At 39.1% G+C, this 15,109-nt stretch overlaps 2 protein-coding genes across 4 annotated transcripts; one reads left to right on the top strand and one right to left on the bottom strand.

Annotated features, from left to right (window-relative positions):
• Positions 1–1,776: 1,776 nt before the first annotated feature.
• m17 (IL-6 subfamily cytokine M17) lies at positions 1,777–3,389 on the top strand. The gene is made up of 3 exons (XM_029444929.1): positions 1,777–1,925; positions 2,343–2,491; positions 2,612–3,389. The coding sequence occupies exons 1-3, from the start codon at positions 1,838–1,840 to the stop codon at positions 3,074–3,076; spliced, it is 702 nt and encodes a 233-aa protein (XP_029300789.1). The 5' UTR covers positions 1,777–1,837; the 3' UTR covers positions 3,077–3,389.
• A 1,036-nt stretch (positions 3,390–4,425) lies between these two features.
• On the bottom strand, positions 4,426–9,135 carry tescb (tescalcin b). Of its 3 annotated transcripts, XM_029445516.1 has the most exons (9): positions 9,062–9,135; positions 8,844–8,969; positions 8,100–8,169; positions 7,783–7,863; positions 7,530–7,669; positions 7,382–7,443; positions 6,913–7,020; positions 6,788–6,835; positions 4,426–6,591 (listed from the first exon to the last, which is right to left on the bottom strand). In XM_029445516.1, the coding sequence occupies exons 2-9, from the start codon at positions 8,905–8,907 to the stop codon at positions 6,514–6,516; spliced, it is 651 nt and encodes a 216-aa protein (XP_029301376.1). In that variant the 5' UTR covers positions 8,908–8,969; positions 9,062–9,135; the 3' UTR covers positions 4,426–6,513. The 3 variants fall into 3 exon arrangements, with proteins under 3 accessions (XP_029301376.1, XP_029301374.1, XP_029301375.1); XM_029445514.1 differs by having other exon boundaries at positions 8,844–9,129; XM_029445515.1 differs by having other exon boundaries at positions 8,910–9,129.
• Positions 9,136–15,109: the final 5,974 nt, after the last annotated feature.

The raw sequence follows: 15,109 nt of genomic DNA, 5'->3' as shown, positions 1-15,109 counted from the left end.
GTAATGCTCGATTATGTGGTCGAGAACTTTTCCCTTTTGCTTTTTCTTTGGTATGATGTGACCGCTGTGACCTTGATTATATCAAATGCAGCTTATTGTAATTGACTCTGTAAATCTACAAACACACATGCAGGTCAAAGATAACTTGTGAAAACCAGAACCTTGAAATGGGAACAGGAGGTGAGGAGGAAGTTACACTGCAGGGCCTCCAGTGTTTTCTAGGCTTCCTTACATTTCAGGGTAAACATGCTTGATTTAGAGTGTTGATTGGGGGCTTTTCTTTTGGCATGCCTGTACTGTATATGCTGGCAGGAATCCAACCAAAGTTTTCTTGAATTGTCGACGTCTGCGGGACCTTCTGCAGCCGTTGCCCGCCTCACCACAACCCCTGTATTATCCCCGGGGGCATCTGGAAAGCCCCTAAGGATAGCAGTAGAGTGGTTAGCCTTTACCTGCAGTAGTGCTGACGGTGTTGTGGTGCGTCGAGTTCCCCTGTCTTTTCTCAAGTAGTCAGTGGTTTGACAGCAATGCGGCATCTAGTGTGGATGCTCGAAACAAAGACCATCAAAAAAGGTGGAGATCAGCTCCGCTCTCAGTGAGCTGCTTCTGTCCTGCAGTCTGACCTCTCGTTAACCCTGTGATGCAGGCAGCTGGCTAAACACATCATAGGGTGTCTCCAAGCGGAAGTGGCTATCCTTTCTAGGAGTCAGTGGTGACGAAGATGACATTAGACAAGACATGAAAAGCCCAGTTTATGATATTTTCACATTATATATACTGCCCTAAGCATCCTCATCATATGACATGATGAAATTCTCTTTTAGTGTGAGAAGTAAGCCTGTCAGAAGCTTGAACTTGCGATGTAATGACGCCGACACCGCCTACTTTCGCTAAGCACTCCCCTTTTACGCACTTGTAAAAGTTTCTGATTGAGAAATGCATTTCCTGAGACTCTGTCAACTTCCTGTGCAAATGCCCACATGAAAATACACACGCTCAGAGGAGCAGTTATAATGACGAAAGTCTGCACATATAGCAGAAGAGAAGGTGACAGAGCAGTTCATATATGAAAAGTTGATCTGACCACTTCTTGTTATTGTTATTATTAAATCTCTCATTAATTTCAGACCAAATTCTACTTCACATAGAACATAAAATACACTTGTATTGTGTGGTTTAGTTTTTTTTAAGCCAGTAAAGCCAAAAGAAGAAACACAACAATCCCTTATTTCTGGTATTATATTGTTGCAGTATAGAACATATGTATGCTTTCACTTGCATTTAGGGAACTTCACATGTTCCTCGAAGTACATTTGCTCTTATTATGTCGAAAGTGCAGAAGAAACATCATCACTGTGCAACTTAGTAGGTGTGAAAAAGTAAAAGTTTTAATTTCTCACCCACACTCTGTAGAGGGCGGTGAAAAAGCATGTGAGTGGACTGTGTCAAAGGGTTGGCTGACCTCAGTCCTTAAATCATTTCCATGCGTGCCTGACATTGTTTTCTATAGTCAGCAGATTACTATTCTTCAAGGGATTTAGAAATATCACATTTCTAGTATATTTTTCAGTGCCCAGATAAAAAGGGAAGTGCTATTAAAAATACTCGGGGCTACACTCTATGGTGACACAATAATTAGCCCAGATTGCTGCCTGCTCTGTGACCAGGCATGTTGGGACATTGCCCACTTGTTTGATATAAGAGGAAAGAGAAGAAAAAAATGCTCATCTGAAAAAAAAAGGAGGACATTCTGGGAAATTTGGTTGCCTCACAAAGTGCACGTCATTTCCTCCTGTGTGGTTTCTGACTTTTAAAAAAGTTTTAAAGCAGTGTGATTATGACGATGGGTGTGCAATTTGCCTGTGATACTGAGTGGAGAATGAATGGTCATGTAAAGAGTATGCAGTTTATGGAACCAGCAACAAGTAAGTTTTATTACATCTACTTTTCTGTTCACATATATTAAACACTTGCACCTTCTCTTGTCATTGTGCACACTATTGTGGTTATTTTTCTGTGACTGACAGCTGTTGTGAAACTGACTGAAGTTTCAGATTCAACTTCAACTTTTTGAACACAGTCTAGTAATTTCTTTAATGAAGTAAATTAGTTTTTAAACTGTTTAACCATTTAAAGAGGCTGGCAATTGTTGGCATGACGACAGTATATGGTCCTATACAATGTATGAAGTGACAATATAGCACACTTCTCGTGTCCTTTTTTTACTTAAGTGAAAAGTCTATTTTTAACCACTCCTGCCTTCCACTTGTGGCTTTAAAATGAAGTTCCCCTCACCGCTGGGATGTAAGATAGCCTTAACTGACCAGTTCCTTTCTCCGCAGCATTACTCTCTCTCCTGCTGGTTATGGCTTTTGATTCAACAAGAACTGTGGCAGCAAGTAGAAACCAGCAGTGTGGGAATTCTCTGCAGCAGACCTTCAAGCTGACCAGACTCATACAGAAGGAATCTGTCAACCTAATCAAAACATATGTGAGTACAGACATAAAAGTGCTGCATCTTATTTTGTTGTGTCTAAAAACACGATTTGACAGATATTCATGTTCTTCTTTAAGATCTGTGGCTTGATTATCCTTTTTGTTGTTGTTGCAGAAAGCGTCTCAAGGAGAAATGTCAGAGCTCTTCTGCAAGGTGTCGGTTAACAACGTCCCTGACCCCAACATCTCCGGCATGGAGCCCTCAGAGAGGATAGTGAGCATCTACACGCATCTCCAAGACTTCTTCCCACACTTCAAACGGGTGTACGAGCAGCAGACAGACTTACAGTCACCCACGAGCCCACTGCTGAGGGAGCTCAGCCGTGTCAGCGCTCACAGCAGGAGCCTGGTTGCTCTCATAAGCAGCTTCTATCAGAGCCTCTTCCCAAACCTGCCTTTACCAGAGCCAGCAGGAGGGCCGACAACACTACCTCCACCTCAGAACGTCTTCCAGCAGAAGGTGTACGGCTGTGTGGTCCTGAAGACCTATAAGGAGCTCCTGTCAAATGTTTCTCGAGAGCTGAGGACTCTAAAAAGCAAAGTGTGCAGAAGGAGGATACAAATAAACACACTCTTCTGAGGATGACCTAAGGCTGGCCTTAGACAGTCAGTTTTCAACAACACGTATACTCACTGGGTTGAAAAAGACTTTAGACAGATAAGTGAGTATGAAGGTGGCTGGTACATTAGTGTGATGAAGCCTATTTATGGTATTTAATATTTATTTTCTTGTTTCTGATGAGAGGAATGCTGTTAAAATATCAAGAGTGTGAAGGTTTCTCTATGCAAGTGATGTATATTTAATTTGTCTAATATGTTATGTAAGGTTCTACTTTGCTGATGTAAACTTATTCGCTGTATACAGAATTATTAAAAGATACTTTGCAGCTGTACTTCTTTATGATCTTCATTTCTTAGTGTGGTTGCATCAATAATGTAACATTTCAACAGCATGGGAGTGTCTGGAAAACACATTTGTATGCACTACATGCACTCAATTTAAGTAACAATATATCTGTTTATACACTTTTTAAATATTGTTTTTGTGCAAATGGTGTAAAAACAAATATAAAAATAGTCAAATTTGTGCTGGAAGACGGCACATGATCTGTGTTCTGCACAGAATACGTCCATCAAAAGGGGTTAAAAGCAAAATCAGGAAGCTGCTGAGACGCTGACTGTGTGATATCAGCTCAGAATGACGCATGTGTTTAACACAAGGCAGCATTGGATAGGAAAGATTTCATGAAACTGGCGGGCTGTCTGGCCAGTCACAAGGTGTCGGTGTGTGTGGGTCAGATAACTGTATGTGTTGTTTGCGCACTTGCCTCCTCATATAGATGGAGACGCAAGTGTGTGAAGGGTGAGATGGGGAAGACCGAAGAGAAGTTGAAATTCTGTAGAAAAACCCCCTTTTATTTAAATAGATGATTAACAGACACTGCACACAAACGTCATAAACATACTGTATGTATATATATATATAACATGGATACCAAATATGTTGTTGGAATGAAGTAATGCTTCACTAAACTTTTCTGAGATCACAAGCTCTCAGGAAAATGGAAGTAGATGGGGGATTCACTCTAGGTCATGAATCAAGTTCCCTGTTATAACTCTGCTTTACTTAAAGCTCCAACACAGAGGGTACCTCAGGACAACAGTCGTTCTTCAGTCTACATTATTCATTAATTTTCACTACCGACTTACTGCTTTACAAGACCACAGAGAGCAATGAAGTAACCCAGCAGATACAGTATCTGTGAAAAGGCCTTAGTCACAAGAAACACCAGGTTGCCTGTCGTAGTTGCTGTAATCCACCTGTCATCAGCACATCTCTATGGAAATGTGTCGACTTATGCACAACTGCAATACTGATTTTGTCAAACTACTGTTTCCAAGGTCAAGAAAAAAACTACAATATTGCTATTACAATTCAAATTGTATGGCAATCCATTTAATATTTCAGAATTTCAAATAAACAAAGATTTCCACCTCATGGTGGCGCTAGAGAACATGTCAGTGGATTAACAAAATCATGAGGATACATCATCTGGTAACCACCAATGTCTGCCAATCCATCTGATTTAGATATTTCACTGAATACATTAACACTTTGACCTGCTGGTGGCGCTAGAAGGACAATTCAAAGGATCAATTCAAAGGATCAGGTGCTTCTTTAGTGAATATCTGTAGCAAGTTTCATGGCAATCCACCCAATAGTAGTGGAAATATTTCAGTCTGAAGCAAAGACCGACCTTGTCTCCTCTCATCAAAGCTTAATTAACTGTAACTATGCACATAAACAATGTCTCCTATCTATTCTATTAACTTTTTGAATTCAGAGAAATCAGATCTAAATTCAAACAAACAAAAGTAAGAAATCAAGTTGAACAAATGTTATACATTCAAATAGTTGTTTTATGCGGTATACGGTGTTTTGATACATTATAAACCGGCTGCTTTAACACAATTCTCCACAGAACCAAAGAAAGATCGTAAAACTGAAGAGCAGATTGAAATACGATGCGACTCTCCACCAATGAACACAAGGTCACGATTACAAATATGAACTACAAACATGTCATATTTTATTTCAAACCGTGGACAGATTTACAAAAATAAAAGCCTAAATGATTCAATTGATGAGCACCTGCAACAACAATGACCTAACATGTCCCAGGTTGAAAAGCATTACAGTTTTCATGAGTTACTACTAAACAAAGGTAGAAATGACGTAGAAAGGTTCATTATCATTCAACATGCTCTACATGTTTTAACCTGCGGGGGGCAGCATACAGCCGTGACTGAATACATTGAAGTATGAAGTGCCTCAGAAGTACTGACGCATATCTTTGGACATTCTAGAGACAGTCTATCACTTGGCATTCACAGGAAATATGCTTTTATAAGAAAGAAGTGATGCTGAACATCACACAACACACTAAGGGTCAATACCTGTCTGTACAGTAACACCAGAAGATAAACAGGTGTTGATAACATTAGTCCATTTCTTCTTACATTGCTTTCATGTTTATGTTTTTCCTTTGTATCCCACTTTGCTGTAATGGGCTTTGAACCTTACGGTTATACGAGATTACTGTTCTTAATGTTGTTGCTAATAAAGTTACGTATTTATCACACCAAAGGGTCGGAGTTATAGTTGACTGATAGGAGCTTTCGAAACGAGAATTGAGAACGTTCTGTAAGTTTAGCTTGAAATGTTAAACGTGGATATAAAGTTATTCAAACTTCTGATGAAGCTGCTGAAGTTTTGTTGTATTATAAGTTGAAATACAGAAGATCCTCAGTTTTAAGGGTGGCAACATTTTCAATACACAAAACTATATCCGAGTGTCTCTGTGACGCATTATCATGCGTGTGGTTTTAAAAAATATACAATGATCTTTCTTAGGTGAATCCGTAAGTCGTTCTTGAATATGGACGGATCAGATACTACCTTTAAAGCTTTTAATCTTGCATGCCAACACTCCCATTTTCCTTTTTAATCAGAAAGACACACCCTGAGCTGAAGTCAGATCTGGTTCATGGGGTTTTTATTGTCGAGTGCAGAGCATGCACCAAGTGTCATATTTGTTAATAAAAGCCATTTCAAATGGTTGTATTGCTATTATTAGACACATGTAAATATATTTAAAGACAAACCTTTATATCCCTGATTATTAAGAGTTATTGATTTATGGCATTAACCTGTTTTTAAAAAGGCATCAATATTGTCATGCATAGAGTCGGACTCTCCAGACATGGATTGATTATTGCTTAGTCCAACTGCTAACATGCCGACTGTTATTTGACTAATTATTTCATAGTATTGCTAACAATCAAATAAACTACTTCTACTACATCTACAGTATGCATGTTTTCATTGAGTTTGCATAGTTATTAAAACATGAGTAAGGCATATTATTCAACGCAAGCAACAAACTGGAAACAACAGATAGTAAAACCTTAATTATAGGTCTTCAGTTTCCCCAAAGTCACTGCATAGTACCAACTTCACTTACACAAGGTCGTCGTGTCCATGTTCAAAAAGCGAATGTTCATTCTGGATTCAATCTCAAAGCCATTCAGCAACTAAAACAACAAAAGTTTATATTGTTTAAAATGTATATTGCTCACCATCCTTTGACTTTTTATTTGAGTTTTGCAAAGAATTTGATCAATATCCCTTATAATCACATATTCAAATGCACTTTTAAAAGGTTTGGTAATAAACTAAGTAGTTTTAGCAAACATATATATTATGATAGTGTGTTTTCTGTGTACCAACCTTGAGGAAATGCTCAAATGTGATTCCCTCGTAGAACTCATCAGGCTCCTGCGTGTGAAAAAGAAAAGTTACAGACAAACAATGAATCAAACGTACGGTGATCTTGAGCTATACAGCTCACATACCATGTGACCCATTGAAATACTGGCCACCTCCAACATGGCAGCATCAGCAATGCTCTTGGCTGTGTCCTTCTCCAGTCCCTCGCTGAGAGATAACAGCTCCTCCACCACCTGGACGGATGTGACCAACAAGTTGAAATAAAATAATATTACTGCAATGGCTACAAGACTTAAATCACTGATCTGAAAAGACTTGAGGACAGAAGACGCCTGCCGTCTTCCCTCATTAGCTACCAATTGTGCTGCAGGAAAGGCAGCTGACTCAAGAATCTACATTGTCAATCACTTTCAAAATTCAGCTGAAAATGTTTAAATGATGCTGATAAAAACAGACACTGACAGTAAAACCCACATGATGAACTCGTGATGATTTCCTCAGACTCTCAGAATCTTTACGTAAGTTTTATAACGGCTAAAGTTCTTTAAAAAGGCAGATGAGTTTTGGTGGATAAAAGGTGAGCCAGAGGCTTACGTGTCTGTATTCCTCGAGAGTTATCGTCCCGTCGTTGTCTGTGTCATGCATGTTGAATATAACTGCGGAGACAAAAGCGGTCAGTTCAACAGCTGTGTGTCAGTCACAGATAATGTTCAGCATGTGTTTATGTGATTTGAAGACGCACATTTCAGTTTCTCCCTCCTGACGCTGTCCCGCTGCTCCTCTATCTTGTGCAGTGACGGGGGCCTGAAATGGGACATGACCAGCAGAAACTCCTCAAAGCGGATCTCCTCCACGATACCCTCGCCATTCTGCCGAAAGTTTCTAAAGAAATGTAGAAATGATCCCACAGGTTGTGCAGTTTAATAACATCATTGCATCTTAACTCACACCATATATAACAAGTTCAGGCAACTTTCATACCATCATCACTGTACCTTCTGTCAAAGAAGGCCTCTATGATCTGCGAACGGATGGGATTGCATGCCAGATCTGGGATTGCGTTAAAGTGATCTCTCCTGAGGGTGGAAAGAGGATTTTAAGGAGCGGCATACGGTGTCACATAGCCTACTGTAATATGTAATCATGGCCACATGTTGTAAGTTGTTTGTGCAGACATAACAAGCCTGTTAGACGGGTTTCAGCTTCTAAAGAAATTTGGTGAGCAAATTTCTTTGGAGTGTCAAATGATAACAAAACAAACCTGAAGGTGGAACTGAGGAATTCACATTACTATAAAAGTTGTAAAACTTACTGCAGAGCTTCTTCGTTGTGGCTCAACTGCTTGAATCTTTTATGTAGGATTTTAATCTGCTCAAATGAAACTGCAAACAGAAAAAGAGGCAACCTGAAGGTAATTCTTGTGCATGCATAATAGCCACAAAGCACACAGAACTTCAAACCTGTTAGAAATCATCAAGAGAAGTCATAAAGAATGTGCTCTTTCTTACCTCACAGGTAAGGCTGGAGGCTTTCAAGGCAGCAGATTAGGATATTCATATTCTATGTAAAAACACGTTTGCTGTTGACACCTACCTCACCTGCAACTACCACACTCTCCTCTTTCTTGTATAAAGCTACAGGTAAATAAAGTAGAAAAACAATCCTCTCCTCTTAAATTGTGTTGTCAAAGCCTTCAATACAGTGCCTGATCTATTATTAACTGAACCTCTCTCTCTAAACTGGGTAAAGTTACTCTTCCATTAACTTGCAATGTAAATTATTTAGTAATACTGCACCACTTATAAGAGCTTTCCTTATAGATGCTGGACATGTGTAAATATACACTAAAAGGCAAATAATGCCCATCTCTTTCTTTTAGACGCAGAAATTGTGGTATTTCCCCTTTTAAAATAAGACTGAATTAAAATGAGAAATTACAATCACATTTCCGGTGCAGTGAGCTCATGTTTCCACAAATCCTACATGTGTTACTGATGTCTTTAAAAAAAAAAAAAGCCAGCGCCAATGCAAACAATAATGATGATAGCCTACTCACAGCCCGTCTTTTCCGCCAGATCAAGGTATTCTGGGTTACCAGGTAAGGACTGTAGAGCACCCATACCTCGTGAAGATCTTCCACCGGATTTAACGGGACCAGAGACAAGTCGGGACTGAACCGAAACTGTTGGAATTGAAAGGGATCTCAGCGGGTCACGTCTCACATTCATCCATCTTCACCTTCACGAGTGTGTGTATGACGGACACCGAGCTCACACTTCTCTTCGCAGTCACCGGGCAGGTCGCATCCTCTGCAAACGGTGCAGGCCACTTCCGCAACTACAGTCCTGATGACGACACACATTGAGGAACAACAGGCTGCAGTTTGAATTATTTATCCACACTTGTTTATTTATTCAGAGGCTGCGATCATTGTCTGTGTTTGCTTACACTGTACCGTACAGTACACAGGTAGTTCTCAGATATCGCAATAACAAGCATAAGTGCCTGAAATGTGAGATATTTCAAACTGCACATACATTTGAAGTATTTTGATATATGCATTGAACCCAACCAGTTCCACATGTGCACCCACCTGTTTCAGCAACATTGTGTTCAAAAAGACTGTACACCCATAAAACCCTATTTTAAATTCTGGCAATTTCAAGGATTCTTCAACAATGTTTAAAGATGTCAAGCTAAACTACTGGAAAATACAACATTTAGTGCAGGCTAATTGTGCAGCCATAAAAAAAGATGGCAATTATTTTATTAATCCCAAATAGGGAAAGTAATTTCATCATTTCCCGCCAGGAGGGTCGTTAAGTACGGCACATATAGGGAAACTAGGCATTATTTCCAATGTTATTTTATGCTATTTTAATTCTGCTATTTTATATTATTTTAATTCTGCTATTTTATATTATTTTAATTCTGCTAATATTTTAAATTATTTTAATTCTGCTATTTTAATACTATTTTAATTCTGCTATTTTAATACTGTTTGTAATGCTACTTCACACTCATGTACATCAACACTGTGATTATTGTCCTGTAAATGCTCTGTCTAATCTTGTACTATGTTTTTGCTGTGAAGCACTTTGGGCTGCAATTCTTGTATGAAAGGTGCTATACAAATAAAGCTTATTATTATTATTATTATTATTATTATTATTATTATTATATTATTATTATTATTATTATTATTATTATTATTATTATTATTATTATTATCAAATGAATTCATACAGATAACAAACAATAGGCCTATAGACATAACATTCACAGCACACAACAAATAAATAACACCATAAAGAGCCATTTTAAACCTTATTAACAGCTGAATACGTGTTACTGCTGCTGGAACAACAAACCTTCTGAGTAAGCCTTTCTGATTATGAATATGGTCCATTTAGCAGCTGTCCCGGAGCTTTCAAAGATATCCCATGATCTTCATCAGCAGGTGGAGTTTGACACTTCTCATAGGAATGCAGATGTTCAAATGTATTTTCCTTTTAGCTGAGCACTTCAAGGACTTCCTTGTTCATGTTGGCCAAAAAGGTACGGCTCAAAGTCCATTCTTGAACCTAATATGATCGAAAGCTCTCCAACAAATGCAAAATGGACCTTGAGGTGAGACTATTTTGACAACTACTCTTCCCAATGTCAAGAAGGAAACGTTGAATCTGAGTATGCTCTGAATGGCTCAGATTACACTACTTCTTATTATTACCTTTATTAAAGACTAAAGCCCAAAGCAGAACATTGCTACTACCATCAGGAGTGTTAATAAAAATCACGTTAGTTCATCTTGATGTTCTTGAAGAGCTCAGTCAGTTTGTGTGCAACTGTGAAATGTATCAAACAAATATCCCACCGGTGTATCTAAAGTTTATTCTATTTCAAGCTTTCTAGCAAGTTTTCAATCATTGAAGTAACGAAAGTGAAACCAGTTACATTCTACATACAGATTATAATGTTGATTAAAGCAGTGTAGTACTTAAATGCACCACATGGTGGCAGCATATAGTCATGTGTGATGTAAACACCAGTAAAGAAAGGTTTGTTATCCCTGATGTTTACTTTTCATCAGAGCAGGGCTGTGTGTGTGTGTGTGTGTGTGTGTGCGTGTGTGTGTGTGCGTGTGCGTGTGCGTGTGTGTGTGTGTGTGTGTGTGTGTGTGTGTGTGTGTATGTCACACGTTTTTTCAGTATTTCGTATCAACAAATGGTATACCATCAATTCCCTTTCACCATCATTGCGTAGGACGTCTTTATTAAATTGTATTAAGCCGATACCAACCTGTCCTAGTTCACAGCTGTTTCTAAAGCTGTCGAGCTCCAACGTCTCTAACTGTTGCTTCTTCCAGTCATGAACGATTAGCTGTCACTGCTACAGCTGTTAACAGATGTTGTCAACTTCCTGTCTCCTTATAAACAGTCTATTGGGAAATCTGAAAGCCCTGCTATGACACTCATCAATAATTAAGTAAATAAAAGTAAAGTAAAGTAAGCGAAGTTCTTTATACTTGTTACTTGTTATGGGTAATCAGAGTCCATCCTCATCTTTAACCATCTGATTGTGAGCGCTTTGCATGATTTGTGTCCCTGTGCGTGTGTCATAACATTTGTACTATATAGCATATTAACTAGTCAAAAGGTAATCATTTGTTCATGCACCCTACTCTCATACCCAGTAACCAGACATCACTGCTATGCTGGAGCATTTTTTGGCACCATGTTTTCTTTGTGCCATTCAATTGATTCCACTTTATTTTGGAATATGCGACACATGAGCACAATATAAACTAAAATACAGTTCTACATTTTGACACAGGGCCCCAATACAAGACAAGGACTCAAGATAGGATAAAGCATGTTGTGCAACTTCCTAAAAAGATTAAAATGCTTCAAATATCTGTAAGCCATCGGCCTCTGACAGCTGAACGTAAAAGAGGATATTCATCGCTTAGAGACGTCGACCAAATCAGAACATGTTCAAATATTTTCCCTGTGCAGGAGACTTGATGCATCTGGAGTACACAATCAATCCTGACTGAAGAAAACAACAATTCATTTTCTCTTCTTTATCAGTCTCTGCCCTTGAAATGCTCTTTTCCACACAATTGTCTCACTAGCAGCGTGCGTAGTAACTATCACTGAGCATACTGTACGTTTGATGGGTTGAAATTGATTTGAATAAAGACTCCGCTTCAGACAGAGGGGGAGAAAATAAGGAGGTGTCTGTTATATACAGAGACAAAAAGGGGCGGAAAAGCGTGGCCAAGGAGAGAGAGCAGCCTGAGCCTGTTTTGCATGCACGGGGGCTTCTGTGGGAGAAGGAGTTGACAGGGCGCCGCAGTGCTGCCTCCAGCTCTCAGACAACAGCTGCTCACAAAGAGGAGACGTCCTGAGGGTGCTGCGACATGTCTCGCTCTTTCTCCATCTCTCTTTTCACCTGTCTGCCTCTGCCTTTCAGCGAAGAGACATACCTAGACACACTGCCTTTCACACACATCTCTTTCTCAATGACACACACACACACACACACACACACACACACACACACACACACACACACACACACACACACACACACACACACACACACACACACACACACACACATATATTGAGGCATGAGATTCATTCACAAAACACTCAAATAGGTAAACGCTGAATTTCTGATGGAATCTGTTGTTTGTTCTGCTCAGCGATGTTTATGAAGCTTAATTATCAGCAGTTTAATGGGAATTAAATATTCTTCCTCTACAGTTTTCTGAGCCGCTGATGACAGAAATTTCAAGGAGACAAGCCTTTTGAATTAACTTCAAAAAAACGATTGATTTTTAAAATATTTGCATTGGTGTAATTTGGTTATTTATGAAGTTTGCGGGAGAGCTTTTGATCCATTTCCTCATGCAAAGAATGGAAAACCAATTTCTGCTGAGTGATTTTTATCCACAACCTGAGAACCACACACTGCAATATTTAGATTCCTATTATCACCACATCTCGAATGAGAGCCATGCTTTTATATTTCACAATAACATCGCACGATTGTTTGATGTGACAGCTCACATAATTTAAGATTGATGAAACCTCTTCCTTTCGCAAACAAAAGCTCATTAAATAAAGAATATTTGGCAACAAATCCGTCTATTTGGAATTAAAAGGCAGTACATACATATATAATAAATGGTTGATATCAGCTTATAAATGCTTAATAGGGGGACTTCCATCAATCTGTCTAATATTAAACATTTAGAGAACCTTATATCCTTTATTTCACTTTATTTCACATTAATACAAATGAACTAACAGAAAAGAGTGAATGTCATATTTATGAATGATCACTCCACATTCCACTACATTACTATGAATTGATCTAAAATAAGATTGAGAAGCCAGCTTTTGTTTGGGTAGTATTAATTACTTCCATCACTTTAGAGGTGACCCAGTTCTAAAATCAAAACATCCAGAAGAGCGGCTGAGAATTGTGAGTGAGAAATAATTACTGTACTCTCATGAGAGGAATACTCGCTGTAAACCTTCTGTATATGTGGCTATGTCACAAACCAAGACTTTGTGTCAAACTGTGAGTAGGAACAACAACGCTTGTACTGTCATCTCAATCTTGTTACTCATTCGACTGCAGTATATATGGAAAGTGATTTTACAGCGTGGAGTTTGCTTTTGAAGTGATAGCACAGAAAAGGGAGGTGTGTGTCTTCTTTACGTTTTTCCCTTGGTTTGTCAATATAACAAAAGGCGAAGGGATTGCAGAGGCGTGGACGGGGCATGCTCTGATCTCCAGACAGAAAGAAATCAATTTCAGAGAACAAGCAATTTAGAGACAGTCAAAGACGAAACTAAGTTACAGTGTAAGACAGTACCAGTAATGTTGTAGAAAGGTTTTAAGTTTTAGAAATATAAAAGTCATTATCGTGATCAGGAAGACGGAATTAAGATTTTAAAAAACCCATCGAAACTAGACAAAACGTTACTTTCCCCAACATCTTGCTCCAGCTCCACTGAGGGGAACCCTCGTCTCTCCAAGGCTAGAGATTAAATCCCTCAAGTGTGTCCCGGCTCTGTTCTGGGGTGTCCTCTCAGTTGGCAATGCCTGAGAACACCTCCAAACACAGCCTGGTATTTTCACGGTATGCCTGAACCACTTAAGCTCGCTCCTCACAATGCAAAGGAGCATTTGTTCAATGTCGAGGCTTTCCACAATCATTGAAGGAGACCAGCCGCCCAGCAGAGAAACCTCATTGTATCTGCAATCTCATTCTTTCAGTCACCCTTTAAAGCCTGTGAGGATTTGAATGAGGACTGACTGCTAAATTAGGAGTTTTACTTTATAGCTCAGCTCTCTCTTCAGCACCACACGCTCGTACAAAACCTGTCAGCCTATGCCTCTACCTGATGATCAATCCACAAGCCATCACGCTACAAAACCTTACCTGAGCTCTACCACTTGTGGCAGGTGCTTACCTCTGCAATCCTCCTTTTATCTGTAACACATTCAGCTTCAAACATCTCCACTGCACATCGAAGGTCACAATCATTTAAAGCAAATAGGAGAGCATCATCCGCAAAAAGCAGAACTGCCACCAGATTGTCAACAAATGTCAAGTGTTATACTTTTGCATTTGCAATCACCTCTATTTGTTCTTGTTATTTTTATTATTTATATTTCAGCAAAGTACTATGTACGTATAATAATATCATGGATATTCAACTTAATATTCAATTGCAATCGAGCAAGCTTCAGCTACTCACCATAGAAAATGATTGGCAACACAGGGCCAGTCAAGCTTTCTGTTCCCGCAGCACACACATACAGTTTATGATAAATATAATAAAAATATATTTGGCATTTTTAACACAAGGTGGGACAGAGAGTCTAGACAAAAGCAGGCATCTTATTTCTAGTGGAGTCAGTTTTGCAGGCTGAACTGCTGTTGGCATATATTAGCAGCTGCAGCTAGTTATCTGATGAAGCAGCTCCATAAATTGTGTCATAACTGTCTCTGGCAAAGGACTAACTAATGTGTTTGGCAAATGGAACTTGTTTGATGAGTGAACTGTAAACTTATCCAAATAAACCTAATCAAGAAGCAGGAAAGAGTCTCTAACGTCAGCCTGAACTCTGATGGCTTCCGCACAATGAGAAAACATTGGTGGATGTTTTAGTCGGGAACACGGCTTTCATTGTAACACCACAAACTTAAGAGCCCTGCTCAGTTAATGATGTGCTTCTAGGTTTTGTAGCAATGATTGATTCTTACTGTAGCTAGTTTGCAGGACATGCACATGTTTG

This window comes from Cottoperca gobio, chromosome 12 (genome assembly GCF_900634415.1).
Source record: "Cottoperca gobio chromosome 12, fCotGob3.1, whole genome shotgun sequence".
NCBI lineage: Eukaryota > Metazoa > Chordata > Actinopteri > Perciformes > Bovichtidae > Cottoperca > Cottoperca gobio.
This window is presented reverse-complemented; position numbering and strand designations above follow the sequence as displayed.

Excerpts from the sequence above, each read along its gene's own strand:
- m17 (XM_029444929.1), top strand. The coding sequence starts at position 1,838 with ATGACGATGGGTGTGCAATTTGCCTGTGATACTGAGTGGAGAATGAAT. Across the intron at positions 1,926-2,342 it reads GTTTATGGAACCAGCAACAA|CATTACTCTCTCTCCTGCTG; the intron begins GTAAGTTTTATT and ends CTTTCTCCGCAG. Across the intron at positions 2,492-2,611 it reads TCAACCTAATCAAAACATAT|AAAGCGTCTCAAGGAGAAAT; the intron begins GTGAGTACAGAC and ends TTGTTGTTGCAG.
- tescb (XM_029445514.1), bottom strand. The coding sequence starts at position 9,015 with ATGAATGTGAGACGTGACCCGCTGAGATCCCTTTCAATTCCAACAGTT. Across the intron at positions 8,170-8,843 it reads TCTGGCGGAAAAGACGGGCT|TTTCATTTGAGCAGATTAAA; the intron begins GTGAGTAGGCTA and ends TTCTGTTTGCAG. Across the intron at positions 6,836-6,912 it reads GTATTTCAATGGGTCACATG|GAGCCTGATGAGTTCTACGA; the intron begins GTATGTGAGCTG and ends TTTCACACGCAG.